The following is a 15,454-nucleotide window of genomic DNA, read 5'->3' on the forward strand; positions in this document are numbered from 1 at the left end:
TACTTGGAAGAATGCCATGGGAAGATGGACTCTGAGACTAATGTGATATAGCCACAAGCTAATTAAGAATTGCCAGAAGCTAAGCGATGTATGTAACACACTCTCCTTCACAGCTCCAGAAGAAACCAATCCTGCCAACACCTTTATTTTGAAATTCTGGCCTCAAGAGCTAGAAAAGAATAAATTCCTGTTGTTTTAAGCCACCAGTTCATGGTAATTTATAGCAACACTGGGAAACAATGTACTGTGTTCTAAGTCCTAAAAAAGAATCCCAGAGGTGACTCCAAAATCTTCCACTATACCCAGACGGTAATCACCAATGTGACTTGACCATAGGAATATACAGTCTAGTCAAGATGCCATATTATTTTCCATAGTGCAAATACTGAAAGAATCCAGGATATAAACAGGAGAATTTGTATATATTAAATGTGAGCCTTGCGGCTTTCTAATCACTACTGGAGAAAACACAGTTTAGTCCCTACTAAGTTATACTTTCTTGAACAGTAAGGCAGAAATATGAAGAGAAATCAACTAATCTAAAAAGTAGAATTCCCTCGTGGCCTCAACTCCAGTGCTGTCACTGCTGTGGCAGGGGTTTGATCCTTGATTTGGGAACTTCAGTGTGCCGCAGCCGTAGCCAAAAAAAAGTAAAAAGTTAACCAATTCCACAGAAAAAATACTTAATACTTTCCATCCAAATACAAACTTTTACTCACATACCTTTGTGCTTTAATGGGGGGGGGGAATATTACTTAAATTTGGGGGGAAATCTGTAGCTGACATATCATACCTGATTAATCAATTCGGTTAATGGGGTGACTATAATACTCCACATTCTCCAAAGATGTTCCTTGTTTTCCAACTGCTTTGCATTTTGGTTAATAACATTTAAGACGGAGTCGCTGAAAGCTAGTGGTGAAGTTGGACCAGAAAGAACACAACCTACAAGAGTTTCCAGGCTGAGAAAAAACCTGTAGAGAAAGTTTGAATTATGCATTAATCGTTCTTCTGTGTAATGGTTCATTACATCCATCAGCTAACAAACTTTCCAAGATAAACAACATAAAGAATAGTTTAAAATTACCTTTCATCTTCTACACCACATTCCAGATTATTATTGAAAATTAACTGAATTAAGAACAAAGCAGGAGTTCCCTGAAGAAAGATGAGAGACTGCAGTGAATCTTCCTGTTCTATTTGTTTTCTACAACTAATTACGTAAAATAGGAACCTTTTAGGTTAGAGAAATTTAACTTTTGATACTGCTTAGGATATAACAAAAATGATAGTAAACATATTTCCACAAACTACATGTAAAAATTAAGCTCTTCATATTTTAATCCTGTTGCATCTATATATAAGCAATAGAAGAATAGTGAGAGATTCCAGATATAAAAGAAATTAACTTAAAATTTGGTGGAATAATACCTACATCCTGCAGATATTACTTATATTTCACCATAATTAAGCCAACACTACTAAGCTTCCAAAATTTATAACAACACTAACCAGCACTATTATATAAAAGCAAAATTATATAAACAGCAAAAACTTCCCCTCCTTGAACCCTTTGTTTAATCCAGGGATATAGTTCCATTAATAGTGCAATATTTAATTCTTTGCATTAATCTACCACAGGCCTATCTCCTTGTGCTTTACAGATACTGACTGTATTTTTCACATACTGAAGATCTGTGGCAATCTTTTGCCAAACAAATCTGTTGGCACTACTCTTCTAACAGTATATGTTAACTTCATGTGTCATATTTGTCACAGTTCTCACAATTTTTCAAACTTATTGTGTTCTGACTGCTCTATCAACTAGCCATTCCCCTGTCTCTCTTTCCCCTGGCCTCCCCATTCCTTAAGACCCAACAATACTGAAATTAGACTATTAGACTACTTAATAATAAACCCTACCAAAGCCTCTAAATGTTTAAGTGTAAGGAAAAGTTGCACATCTCTCAATCAAAAGCTAGAAATGATTGAGCTTAATAGGGAAGGTACATCAAGTCAAAAAAGGCCAAAAGCTAGGCTTCTTGCACCAAAGAGTTAGCAAAGTCATGAATGCAAAGGAAAAGTTATTAAAAGGATATTATAAGTGCTACTTCAGTGAACACAAGAACAACAGAAAAAGCAAAACAGCCTTACTGCTGACATGGAGAAAGTTTTAGTGGTCTGGATGGAAGATTAAACCAGCAACGAATCCCCTCAAGCCAAAGCCTAATGCACAGCAGAGTGCTCTTTTCAAGTCTATGAAGCTGAGAGGTGAGGAGGCTGCAGATGTCTGAAGCTAACTTAGGCTAATTCATAAAATTTAAGGAAAAAAGCCTTCCCCATAACACTGAAGTAGAAGGTGAAGCAGCAAGTGCTAATGTAGAAGATGCAGTAAGTTATCCTGAAAATCCAGCTAATTAATTAATGATGGTAGTTATCCTAAACAAGAGATTTTCCCATCTGTTCATGAAACAGCCTTATACTGACCTACATCAGCCATCTAGGACCTACAAAGCTAGAGAGGTAAAGTCAACATCTGCTTCAAAGCTTGAAATGACAGGCTGCCTTTTATTACAGGCTAATGTAGCTGTTGACTTTGAAGCCAATGCTCATTTACTCTTCTGAAAATCCTAGGGCCGTTAAGAATTATGCCATTCCACTCTGCCTGTGTTCTATAAATGGAACAAACCCTGGATGACAGCCCCTCTGATACCAACATGGTTACTGACTAATTTCAAGCCACTGTTGAGACCTACTGTTCAGAGAAAAAAAAAATTCCTTTCAAAACTTTATTCCTCATTGACAATGCACCTGGACACCCAGGAGCTCTGATGAAAATGTACAATGAGATTAAGGTTCTTTTCAGGCCTGCTACCACAAAATCTATTATGTAGCCCATAGATCAAGGAGTAATTTTAACTTTCAAGTCTTTCTAGGAAATAATACATCCTGGGGCGTTCCTGCTGTGGCACAGCAGGTTAAGGATCAGGCATTGTCACTGCAGTGACTCAGGTTTGATCCCTGGCCTGAGATCTTCTGCATGCTGTAGATGGGACCCTCCCAAAAACACCAAATACATTTTGTAAGGTTATAGCTGCCACAAAGAGTAATTCCTCTGATGGATCTGAGTAGAACAAATTGACAAGTTTACAGAAAGGATTTATCACCCTAGATGCCATGAAGAACATTCATGATTCATGGGTCAAGGTCAAAGTATCAACAAAAACACAGAGTTTGGAAGAAGTTGATTCCAACTCTCCTGAATGATTTAGAGGGGTTCAAGACTTCAGTGGAGGAAATAACTACAGATATGGTAGAAACAGCAAAAACTAAAATCAGAAGTGGAACCTCAAGATGTGACTAAATTGCTTCAGTCTTACAAAACTTTCAACAAATGTGGATTTGCTTCTCCTGGTTGAGCAAAGAAAGTGGTTTCTTAAAATGGAATCCACTGAAGTTACTTTGAAGCTGAAATGATAAAAGGACTTAGAATATTGCATAAACTTAGTGGATAAAACAGAGTTTCAAAGGATTAACTCCAGGTTTGAAAGTTCTACTGTGGGTAAAATGCTACAGAACAGCATTACATGTTACAGAGAGATTGTGAAAAGAAGAATTAATCTTGGTAAACTTCACTGTTGCCTTATTTTAAATAACTGCCACAGCCACCCCAACCTTCAGCAATCACCACCATGATCAAGAGAACAGCCATCAACATGGAGGCAAGACTTTCCAGCAATGAAGATTATGACTCAGTGAAGGTCAGATGATAGGTAGTAGGTTTTTAGCAGTAAGTACTTTAAAATTTTTGTTTGTTTTTAGGGCCACACCCATGGCATATGGAGGTTCCCAGACTAGAAGTCAAATCAGAGCTGCAGCTGCTGTCCTAAGCCACAGCCACAGAAACGCCAGATCAGAGCTGCACCTGTGACCTATTCCACAGCTCACAGCAACACCGGATCCTTAACCCACTGAGCAAGGCTAGAGATCAAAACCACATCCTCATGGATACTAGTAGGGTTCATTACTGCTGAGCCACGACGGGACCTCCAAGTACTTTTAAATTATGTAAATTTTTTAAAGAGATAATCTATTTATTCACACTTAATAGACTATAGTATATTGTAAACATAACTTTTATATGCACTGGGGAACCAAAAATTTCATGTGACTTGCTTTAGTGTGCTCTTATTCACCTTGCAATAGTCTGGAACCAAACCTGCAGTGTTTCTGAGGAATGACTGTATTTTGTCTATCATTTTTTCCCTTTAACATAACCAACATATTCAAATTCGGTTCCCTTGGAACTTGGCAATTTGTTAAGTTGTGCTACTTAAAAAGAAAATCTATGGATCTTTTAATTAGCTAATTTAAATTACATCATTACATTTAAGATACTTGCATTAAGAATATCCATATTAGCAACCTGATATGCTGGAGAACCTAATACTTTCTGAGGAAGTCCTTTAATTGTAATTTCCATGAGGACCTAAGAAAGATAAAAAGGTTTTACTGTACATTAGCCATATAAGTTATACCTTACTTAGTAAAAATCTAATACTGTTAATTATATTTTTGCTCATTCATAAATATAAATACATTCTCATTAATTTAAAAAGAAATATAAAATATAAAATGACAAAGTCCTTTCTTATATCCAAGGGTACAATGCTATCAGTTTGGAGTTTATCTTCCAAATATTTAACTTCACACAGAACTTCCTCTCCTGGCTATCATAAATCTATTCTTTTACACTAGTTAATACAAGAGTTGATGGTATTATATTGTGAGATACTCTGGAACTGACATTCTTCATCTGTGTTATAGTTTTCACATCAGTCTATACAGACCAATTTTTAACTAATACACGAATGTATAGTTAATTCAAACTGTAATAAATTATGTACTTGCTAGTGCCAGAAGTAATATTTCAAAGGACTGCTAACTAGAAGATACCTCTCAAATATGACAGCCCACAAAACTGCCATTCAAAAATATTACTATATTGGTATTAACCTGAACTATATAACCTAAGTGACACAACAAAACTAACTGTTAGTGAAAATATGCTTTCACATATTCTCATTTGAAGCAAATACTAATGGTAATAATAATTAGTATTTGTTGACTCATTTATTTTGTTTCCTTGTAGTGCTTGGCATTTATTAACTTAATTACAAACTACTACTGCTTATCTTCTTAAGAGAGGCAAGAGCGTAGATAAAGTACTCAAGTTCACTCAGTTAACGGCTGGACTGAGGTTCAACGCAGTCTGGACCTTAGCTCCTTGCTAGTAACTATGCTCACTGCCACGGAGATATCTTTGTCACAGCATATAAAGGAAACATAATTTATACAAGGGTATGGTTAGTTCCATCGGCAGCTTACTTGGGGAGACTCGCTACTACAAAAGTATATCCAATTCACTTTTTCCTTCCCTACTATGTATATGCATATACATACTTGTGTGTGTATATACACACATATATTTACACTTTTTTTTTTTTTTTTTGCTTTTTTAGGGCCACACCCGCAGTATATGGAAGCTCCCTGACTAGGGGTCGAATTGGAGCTGCAGCTGCCAGCCTACACCACAGCCACAGCAGCGTGGGATCCAAGCATCCACGACCTACACCACAGATCATGGCATCGCTGGATCTCCAACCCACTGAGAGAGGCCAGGGATCCAAACCTGCATCCTCATGGATACTAGTCAGATTCATTTCCACTGTACCACAATAGGAACTCCCTGTAAAATGTATTTTAAAAACAAAAGCTCTGAAAGATTACCATATTTTTCTGTTTTTAATGTACAAACCAACAATCAGTGGACCTCAGGATTCCTGTCATTAGTGTTCACTTGAGTTTCTTCAATTCAGGTTTCATGCCCTATATCCCATTTTCTCTGTATAATCTATTCTTATCACACTGGAAGACTTACAGTTGTCATTGCTGTCATTTACTTTATTAAGAAGGTTTAAAATGACTCTAAAGTCAAAGGAATAGCATTTATTACAGGGCAAAATTGCTGATAAATACCTGATATAAAATGCCTTCCCAAATCCTGATCTGTGCCAGTATCCTCAATATAAAACTCAATTTCAAAAGATGGTTTTAAAATTCCAGCATATATATATTACACTTACCAGCATTTTTGATACAGGAAATACTTCTGACTTCACTATACTTTCTAGACATTTTAATAAGAGGGTCAAAACTTCAGAACCGGGCCTCTCTTTTCTGTTACCTATCAAAAAGCAAAAGGAAGGGTGTTGTTCTAAATATTTAAGATTTTTAGGGATAACAATATATACTTAGAGAGCTATTTAAAAAGCGGTTTTAATTAAATCAACAAAGTATTTCGCTTAAAAGCAAAGTCTGAAATATATGATACTTCAAAATTTGATTTTAAAATAAATTTTACATCTGAAAACCAAAGAATTCGTGAGTGCTACGAAAATCTTTTGATCATTATAGTGCTTACCTGATTCAACAACTGACTTCACCAAGCTAATTAGCTCTTTCCAAATAGCACCAATAACTGCATCTGTCAAACAAAATGTAATTCAGAACTAAGCAAAAAGGCTACAAAGGCTTTTTACTACAAAGGCTCTCCCTTTCATCTTTATAACTACAGAAATAAATTGAACAATTTAAAATATAATTCTGCTTGTAACAGCCAACTTGTAACCCAGTTATATACCTAATCTTCTCATTTTTGTCTAAAGAAAGGTTTTTTCAAAAGGACTATAACCTACTAAGGGTAATTCTTATTTTCCATCATCTGTATTGAATACCTCTCATTTCTGAGGCAAGGAAAAACAATGAAAGATACAAGATACCTGAAGACCACTAGAATTTTTCAGCCAGTTAATATTTGATAAGACCATAAAACATATGATTTTATATGTAGGTGTGGCATCAACTATGACTCCCAGATTTGAATCATAGCTCCATCATTTACTATGTAATTTTACACACGTTATTTACTTCTCTGTACAACACAATCCCTCATCTGCAAAATGGGCTAACACAAAGGTTGCTGTGAGAATTAATAAATTATACGTAAACTGTTGCAGCATAATCAGGACAAAGGTGGCACTATATAAATATTATTTCCTTTTTCTTTTAAACACAGGTTTAACTAGAAAAAAAAAATCTTCTTTCAATATTTACCAGAAGCATCTTTCCCAACTGCAACAAAACTATCATGAACAGCGGTGATAAGTGTATTAGCATGTTTGGAAAAAAAAGAAGAGCTGCTGATTAATGGATGTTCAAGTGGCTCTGAAAGAGAAAAAAAAGACAATTGTGCAAAACCAAACTGTAAGAAATAAATTTCTAAATATAAAACTGATGTTTTCTATTAAAAATGTTTCATTTTATTTCGCATATAGTTATAGAACATTTTGGCGGAGAAAATATCTCTTCTCTCCAATACACATTGTTCTGAACTTTCTGAATAACTGAAATTATGTTTAAAACAAATAAATACCTAAGCTCAGTATAAGTTTGTTTTGCTTAGCAAAACTCAAGGCTTCTGGACCTAATAAAAAATGAAGCAACATTTCAAGTCCCAAAAGTTGAATAGAGGGGATCGTTGCCATTCCACCAAAATTCGAACTCAAATTCATCCGAGGAGTTACAGGAGAAGCACCTTTAAAAAAAATCAAACAAAAAAGATAAGTCATGTAAGGTTCAGTTACATAAATGGATATACTTTATTTCAATGAAATATACTTTTAAAAGTAAATAATTTGTCTTTCAAATAAAATTTGAAGAGTTTTTGTTTAAAGCACACAATAGGAGTTCTCTTGTGGCACATCAGGTTAAGGATCCAGTCTTGTCACTGCAGCAGCTCAGGATGCTGCAGGGTGAGGGTTCTATTCCTGGCCTGGGAACTTCCATATGCCACAGGTGCAGCTAAAAAATACACCCCCTCCCAACACAGTTCCTAATTACTAATCTTACTAGGTTAAGAACAAATATTAGTGCCACACACCATTTAAATGAAGATAATTCTCAGGCATTAATCCATAACTTAAAATTTTCCTAAAAGTTAAATATAAAAATCTGACTCAGAATGGTTAACATAAAATAGTAATAGCAATCTTCTTTCATCAATATACGTATTACATATACCACATTTCTTACATCAGTTAAGATTTTTTTGGGGGGGTCGAAACAGCTACAGCTACCAGCCACAGCTCACAACAACACCGGATCCTTAACCCCCTGAGAGGGCCCAGGGATTGAAACCGCATCTCATCCTCATGGACACCAGTCAGGTTCGTCACTGCTGAGTTGCAATGGGAACTCAAAAGATGTTATTCTTAATAACAGCTCTAAGATTCTAATTCTGAAAAAAAGGTAAGGGCCTATAATGCACTTCACTTAATACAGTAGAAAAAGGTTGACCTTTCCTACTATGACAACCTCAGTTACAACAGTAAACACTAACAATACAGAAAATAATCAAAACAATTTTGTGATAAGGGCGTCAAAATTAGAACTACCTCCTGCTTCATTTTATGTAAATAACACCGAACAAAGACTCCATTCAAAGCCTTTAAAAAAAAAAAACCCAAATGGGTAAGCCTTTAAAAAAAAAAAACCCAAATGGGTCTACCACTTACCTTTGTGTACAGGAGTCATAGGATTTAAACCTGGAGAAGTAGCTACACGAGATGAACTGCCTTGAGGTGAAGCATTAGAATCGATGCTTATTGTGCTTTGAATCAGAGGCACACAAACCTATTGGGGTTAAAAAAGAGAAGGGAAGAAACTCTATCTGTAAACTACATGACTGTCATACTTTTTATTGGTTTTTTTGATGCAAAGGCTAAAAGTAAAGAAGTAAAGTTTGGAAAAGTGAAATTTTTATTAGAACTATATTTGACCTAAATATGTACTATCTATAAATTTCAACTCTAAATTTGCTTTTGCAAATAGCTCTGCATGAGTTTTAATGCTATTGGTAGGCTATTTCAAGCTTTTTAAAAAACATCTTAAGTTAGCTCATTTCTAAGATCATTTTAACACCTGTCAAATCCAGCCAATGAGTAGTTATGTCAATGAATGGGTGGAACAATCAGATAAGATTAGTCTACTAAGACCTTACAATGGTAGAATTTGGAAAAATTATGATCCCAATTACCTTATAATCAGTGTCCAATTTTAATTAGTTCTTGCTCTATCAAGTTTAAAAACTTACTGAACAATCAAAATTTTAAAAGAACCTGTTAAAAAATTCAAGTATATTTTTAAGTCCCCCTTTTCCAAGAACACACTCAGTGCTATGAAGTTATTTATGCAGACTAGAAGACTACAGATCCAAAAGTAAATGTACTCCAAATTCCAAGATAAGCAATAAAGAAATGAAAAAGAGTTTCTGTTATGACTCAGCAGGTTAAGGACCTAATAAATGTCAACTGTGAGGATGTGAGTTCAATCCCTAGCCTCACAAAGTGGGTTAAGGATCTGGGGTAGCCGTGAGCTGTGACAGCTCAGATCTGGTGTTGCCGTGGCTGTGGCAAAGGCCCCAGCTGCAGCTCTGATTTGACCCCTGGCCTGGAAAGTTTGAAATGCCACAGGTGCAACTACAGAAAGAAAAAAGAAATGAAAAGGATAAAAGGACTGATAAACAAATCAGCAAAGTAGCAGGATATAAGATTAACATACAGAAATTTGCTGCACTTCTCTACACTAACAATGAAACACCAAAATGGGAAAGTAAAAAAAAACAAAACTCTTTTAAAATCACATCAAAAAATTGTAATACTTCAGAATTAACCTGACCAAAGAAGTGAAGGACTTACATCTGAGAACCATAAAACAAATAATCAACTGAAGATGATTCAATGAAATGGAAATATATCCCATCTTCTTAAATTGGAAGAATTAATATTGTTATAACAGTCATTCTACCCAAAGCAATCTACAGATTTAATATGATGCCTATCAAATTACACATGACATTTTACATAGAACTAGAAAAAAAAATTCCAAAATTTATATGGAACAACAAAAGACCTGAACTGCCAAAGCAGTAGGGAGGAATTAGAACAAAGCTGGAGGCATAACCTTCCTACTAGACTTCAGACAATTACAAACCAACAGTAATCAGAACAGTGTGGTATGGCACAAAAACAGACACACAGATCATTGGAAGAGAATAGATAGATAGCCCAGAAACATACACACACTTCGGGCCAATTAATCTTTGACAAAGGAGGCAAGAATATGCAATGGAGAAAAGACAGTCTCTTTAGCAAGTGGTGTTGGCAAAGTTGGACAGCAGCATGTAAATTATCAAGTTAGAAAACCCCCCACACACTATACACAAATGGCTTAAAGACAAACATAAAACATGACACGATAAAACTTCTCGAAGAGATCACAGGCAAAACATTCAGACATCAATTGTGCCAATATTTTCTTAGGTCAGTCTCCCAAAGCAACAGAAATAAAAGCAAAAATAAACAAATGGGACTTAATGAAACTTAAAAGCTTTTGCAAAGCAAACCATAAAAACGAAATGACAGGAGTTCCCGTCGTGGCGCAGTGGTTAACGAACCCGACGAGGAACCATGAGGTTGCGGGTTTGGTCCCTGCCCTTGCTCAGTGGGTTAAGGATCCGGTGTTGCCGTGAGCCGTGGTGTAGGTCGCAGATGCGGCTTGGATCCTGCGTTGCTGTGGCTCTGGCGTAGGCCGGTGGCTACAGCTCCGATTCGACCCCTAGCCTGGGAACCTCCATATGCCGCGGGAGCGGCCCAAGAAATAGCAAAAAGACAAAAACAAACAAACAAACAAAAAAAACCGAAATGACAATATATAATATGGACTGGAAGAAAATATTTGCATTGTGATCGACAAGGGCTTAATTTCTAAAACACACAAACAGAACTCAGTAACAAACAAACAACCCGAATGAAAAATGGACAGATGACCTAAACAGGCATTTCTCCAAAGACAACACACAGACACCCAACAAGCATGTGAAAAGATGTTCAACGTCACTAATTATCAGAAAATTGAAAATCAAAACCACAATGAGACATCACCTCATGCTAGTTGGAACGGTCATCAAAATAAATGCCAGAGATGGTGTGGAGAAAAGGGAACTCTCCTACACTGTCGGTGGAAATCTAAGTTGGTGAAGCCCCTATGGAAAACAGTATGGAGGCTCCTCAAAACACTAAATAAGATCTATCATTTAATCCAGTTATCCTGCTCCTGAGCATACAGCTGGACAAAACTTTCCTTGAAAAAGACACATGCATCCTGTATGCTCATTGCAGAACTATTCCTAACAGCCAAGAAATGGAAGCAACCTAAACATCCATTGACAGATGAATGGATAAAGATGTAAGGTGTACACATACATGCACGTGTGTGTGCATGCGCACACACACACACACACACAATGGAATGCTACTCAGCCATAAGAATGAAATAATGCCATTTGCAGCAACCTGGATGGACCAAGAGATTATCATATTAAGTGAAGTCAGAAGGAGAAAGACAGATATCATATAGTATCATTTTATATGTGGAATGTAAAATGTGACACAAATGAACTTATTACAAAACAGAGCCAGACATACAGAACAGACTTGTGGATGCCAAAAGGAAGAGGGAGTGGGAGACGGATGAATTGGGAGTTTGGGATTAGCAGATGCCAACTACTATATACAGAATAGAAAAAAAACAGGATCCTACTGTATAGCACAGGGAACTATATTCAACATCCTGTAATAAACTGTAATAGAAAAGAATAAGAATATTCATATATATATTTATAAATCTGAATCACTCTGCTGTATACCAGAAACTAATGCAACATTGTAACTATACTTAAGATAAAAAAGAAATATAAAAGGAGTTATCAGAGCTACCCTTTTTTATTTAACTGTAAAATAATTCAGAAACCAAGGATAAGGAGTTCCCGCCATGGCTCAGTGGTTAATGAATCAGACTAGGAACCATGAGGTTGTGGGTTTGATCCCTGGCTGTGCTCAGTGGGTTATGGATCCGGTGTTGCCGTGAGCTGCGGTGTAGGTTGCAGACGCGGCTCGGATCCCATGTTGCTGTGGCTGTGGCATAGGCCAGCAGCTGTAGCTCCAATTAGACCCCTAGCCTGGGAACCTCCATATGCTGTGGGAGTGGCCCCAGAAAAGGCAAAAAGATAAAAAATAAAACAAAACAAAAAACTTAGTTAAAAAAGAAACCAAAGATTGGAGTAAGTGCAAAAGAAGATTTAAGCAAGGATATCAAAATCTGAAGGAAACTACTCATTTTTAACAATAATGAAAAGCTACAATGAGATTAAATGATTGGTCATCACTACATAGCCTAGAAAAAGGGCATACAAAAAAATTAGAATTGATCCAACTTTGTAACTAATTAGCATAGCCCATGATTTCTATTTTGGTAATGTTGACTCTACTCTCAATTATATTCTAAGTCTTATGAAATGCCTTTTTAAAAAATCTTTCATAACACCTCTAGAGTAAGAATAGATAGTTGAGTATTTGCTGATTAAAAAGGTTTTAGAGGCTCTATTTCAGAGAATTGAAATATATCCTTTGGGAGAAATGAACTCAAGTTCTGAGTTGGGAGAAAAAAATGTTTCATACAATGTCTGATAATGTAGCAAAAGTAGAACTGAAGGATTCAATTCATAAGAATTTAAGAACACATTATTTTAAAAAACACACACACACACATAAAATACCATAGTCAACATTGTAATGTTACCTGTTCAAAATTAGCAGGAAGGTGAGGTCCTAGTCTCATCAATAGATACCACCAGACTTCTAGTTTTGTCAGTGCTAGAGCTTCTGTTCTCACATGGATAGAACTCAAAGGTTGCATTAACAACTTCAGTCTTTTTGCACTACATAGTATTTCTTAAAAGAAAATAAAAACCCAGGCAGAAACACGTAAGAGCTAAGATTGAATTTTAAGAATGATAATACGCAAAATCCCCTTACCATAGCAAGAGGTATATACATACATTTTTTTTTTTAATTAAAAGCAATTTTTAGAAGTTCCCGTCGTGGCTCAGTGGAAACAAATCTGACTAATATCCATGAGGATGCAGGTTCGATCCCTGGCCTCGATCAGGGAACCCAGTGTTATCATGAGCTGTGGTGTAGGCTGGCTGCTGTAGCTCCAATTCAACCCCTAGCCTGGGAACTTCCATACGCCATGAGTGTGGCCTTAAAAAGCATATTTAAAAATTTTTTTTTTCTCTAAATCACAAGCTGTGTCTGTTCTACATACTTATTAATAAGACTTATTTTTCAAAGTAATAATTAACATTTATTAGATATCACATGCCAGGGCTGATTTTTTCCACCATTCAATATTTTTGGTTGTTACAACTGCAACACAGGAGTATGGAAACTGTTACCGGTATCTAGTGGGCTGCATCTAGGGATGCTGCTAAACTCCCTCCAACACATTACAATTCTCCACAATTGTAAACTGTCCATGTAATACACTAAAATGTTGAGAAACTCTTACCACACTGCTTTAGTATTCTCATTATCTCCATTTTACAGATTAAAAAAATTAAGAGGAGGAGTTCCCGTCGTGATGCAGTGGTTAACGAATCCAACTAGGAACAATGAGGTTGCAGGTTCGATCCCTGTCCTTGCTCAGTGGGTTAAGGATCCGGCATTGCTGTGAGCTGTGGTGTAGGTCGCAGACTCTGCTCGGATCTGGCATTGCTGTGGCTGTGGTATAGGCTGGCAGCTATAGCTCTGATTCAACCCCTAGCCTGGGAACCTCCATATGCCACGGGTGCAGCCCTTAAAAAAAAATAGAGGAATAGCTTTACCTTAGAAAAACTTGTCTGGAGTTCCCGTCATGGCTCAGCAGAAACAAATCTGACTAGTTCTGTGAGGATGCAGCTTCAATTCCTGACCTTGCTCAGTGGGTTAAGGATCCAGCATTGCCATGAGCTGTGGTGCATGCCGCAGACGTGGCTCAGATCTGGTGTTGCTGTGGCCATGGCTTAAGCCAGCAGCTACAGCTCCAATTGGACCTCTGGCCTGGGAACCTCCATGTGCTACAAGTTTGGCCCTAAAAAGACAAAAAAATAAAAAGTCATTTTAAAAATTTACTAGTAATTTATCAAACATTTTAATTGTTGGTGCTATTAATTAGATTTTGGAAATGTAATTATTCATTTGGATTTAGGTCCACTCTACATAAATAATCATCAGATTGCTAAAATTCCACATAAACATTAACTACACCTCTTTAAACAAAATACTTATGCCAGTGTTTACAATGTGTGTGTGACTGAGAATGAGTGTTTCTTACAACTACTCTGCCATTCAGCTTTCAATTAGCATTTCTAAAAGAAGAACAAAGTCAGAATACCGTGAAAACAAATTTTCTAATTCTTTTTGAACTATATTCTACCCATGAGAGAAAAAAAATTCCTATTAACTGCTGTGCAACAATCCATTCTTTTAGTTACAAGACCTGCTTTCATTCAGAACAGTGGTAGGGACCCAATTTTTGACTATTTTAACTAGTCTCCCATTTAGCCAATTCTCTCAATGTGATTTAAGTGAAAGTGTACATGGAATTTCAGAAATGCTCTTTATAGATAGCTGACTCAGCTTGAAGAAGTTCACTTTTGCCCCTTCTGTCTTCCTTTTTTCCTGCAGTCTACAACTAAGGCATACTGAACGTAACAGAAAGACAGGAATCCCGATTCCTTGATGACTGCCTAGATCCGTAATACCAGTCATAGATTCTCTAGGTCTTCGTTTATTTCTCAGATAGCATTTTATTTATCTTAGATCATTCATCTTTTATGCTTTAACACTCAACTACACATAATTCCAACAGATTTAATACTGAACAGTATCTTACACCGCCAGTTCATAAACAATAACCCAAAAAGGGGACATTTTCCATTAAAATTTGTGCCCGTCAATGGACTTTTACCAATATTTTCAACAGAAGTAGTTAATGCAATTACTGTACAAAACACATTTTAAAAAGAGAAGAAAAGGGATTATTAATGGTCTCTGGGAGTTCCCGCCATAGCAGAGCAGAAATGAATCTGACTAGGAACCACAAGGTTGCAGGTTCAACCTCTTGCCTTGCTCAATGGGATAAGGATCAGGCTTTGCTGTGAGTTGTGGTGCAGGTCGCAGATGCGGCTCAGATCCCGTGTGGCTGTGGCGTAGGCTGGCAGCTGTAGCTCCAACGGACCCCTAGCTTGGGAACCGCCATTTGCCATATGCCTCGGGTGTGGCCCCCAAAAAGCAAAAAAAAGTCTCCGGCAAGGGAAAACAGGATGAAACTAACACTATTCATAGCAGATCTTGTAAAGAGTATCAATTATACCTAAGACTAACTACCCAGTTATGTAGGTACATTCTGACCCACTTTTGGGTGAAATACTCTTTCTCATATACATATTAAA

At 36.6% G+C, this 15,454-nt stretch overlaps 1 protein-coding gene across 7 annotated transcripts in view; it reads right to left on the reverse strand.

Annotated features, from left to right (window-relative positions):
• The window catches only part of RIF1 (replication timing regulatory factor 1), a 62,510-nt gene that overhangs the window by 34,325 nt on the left and 12,731 nt on the right, over positions 1–15,454 (reverse strand). For 4 of the 7 annotated variants that reach the window (XM_003359718.6, XM_003359717.6, XM_084998644.1 and 1 more), the window contains 9 exons: positions 12,760–12,911; positions 8,637–8,754; positions 7,496–7,657; positions 7,177–7,287; positions 6,485–6,547; positions 6,147–6,247; positions 4,403–4,489; positions 1,088–1,158; positions 794–974 (listed from right to left, as the gene is read on the reverse strand). In XM_003359718.6, the coding sequence (XP_003359766.3) occupies positions 794–974; positions 1,088–1,158; positions 4,403–4,489; positions 6,147–6,247; positions 6,485–6,547; positions 7,177–7,287; positions 7,496–7,657; positions 8,637–8,754; positions 12,760–12,911 (1,046 nt within the window). The remainder of the gene's footprint in view (positions 1–793; positions 975–1,087; positions 1,159–4,402; positions 4,490–6,146; positions 6,248–6,484; positions 6,548–7,176; positions 7,288–7,495; positions 7,658–8,636; positions 8,755–12,759; positions 12,912–15,454) is intronic. The other 3 variants (XM_021076097.2, XM_013990617.3, XM_084998645.1) reach the window with 1 other exon arrangement.

Source organism: Sus scrofa, chromosome 15 (assembly GCF_054392235.1).
Source record: "Sus scrofa isolate SSC_HxYL_T2T_F1_AM1 chromosome 15, Sscrofa_HxYL_maternal_Yorkshire_Landrace_v2.0, whole genome shotgun sequence".
Lineage (NCBI taxonomy): Eukaryota > Metazoa > Chordata > Mammalia > Artiodactyla > Suidae > Sus > Sus scrofa.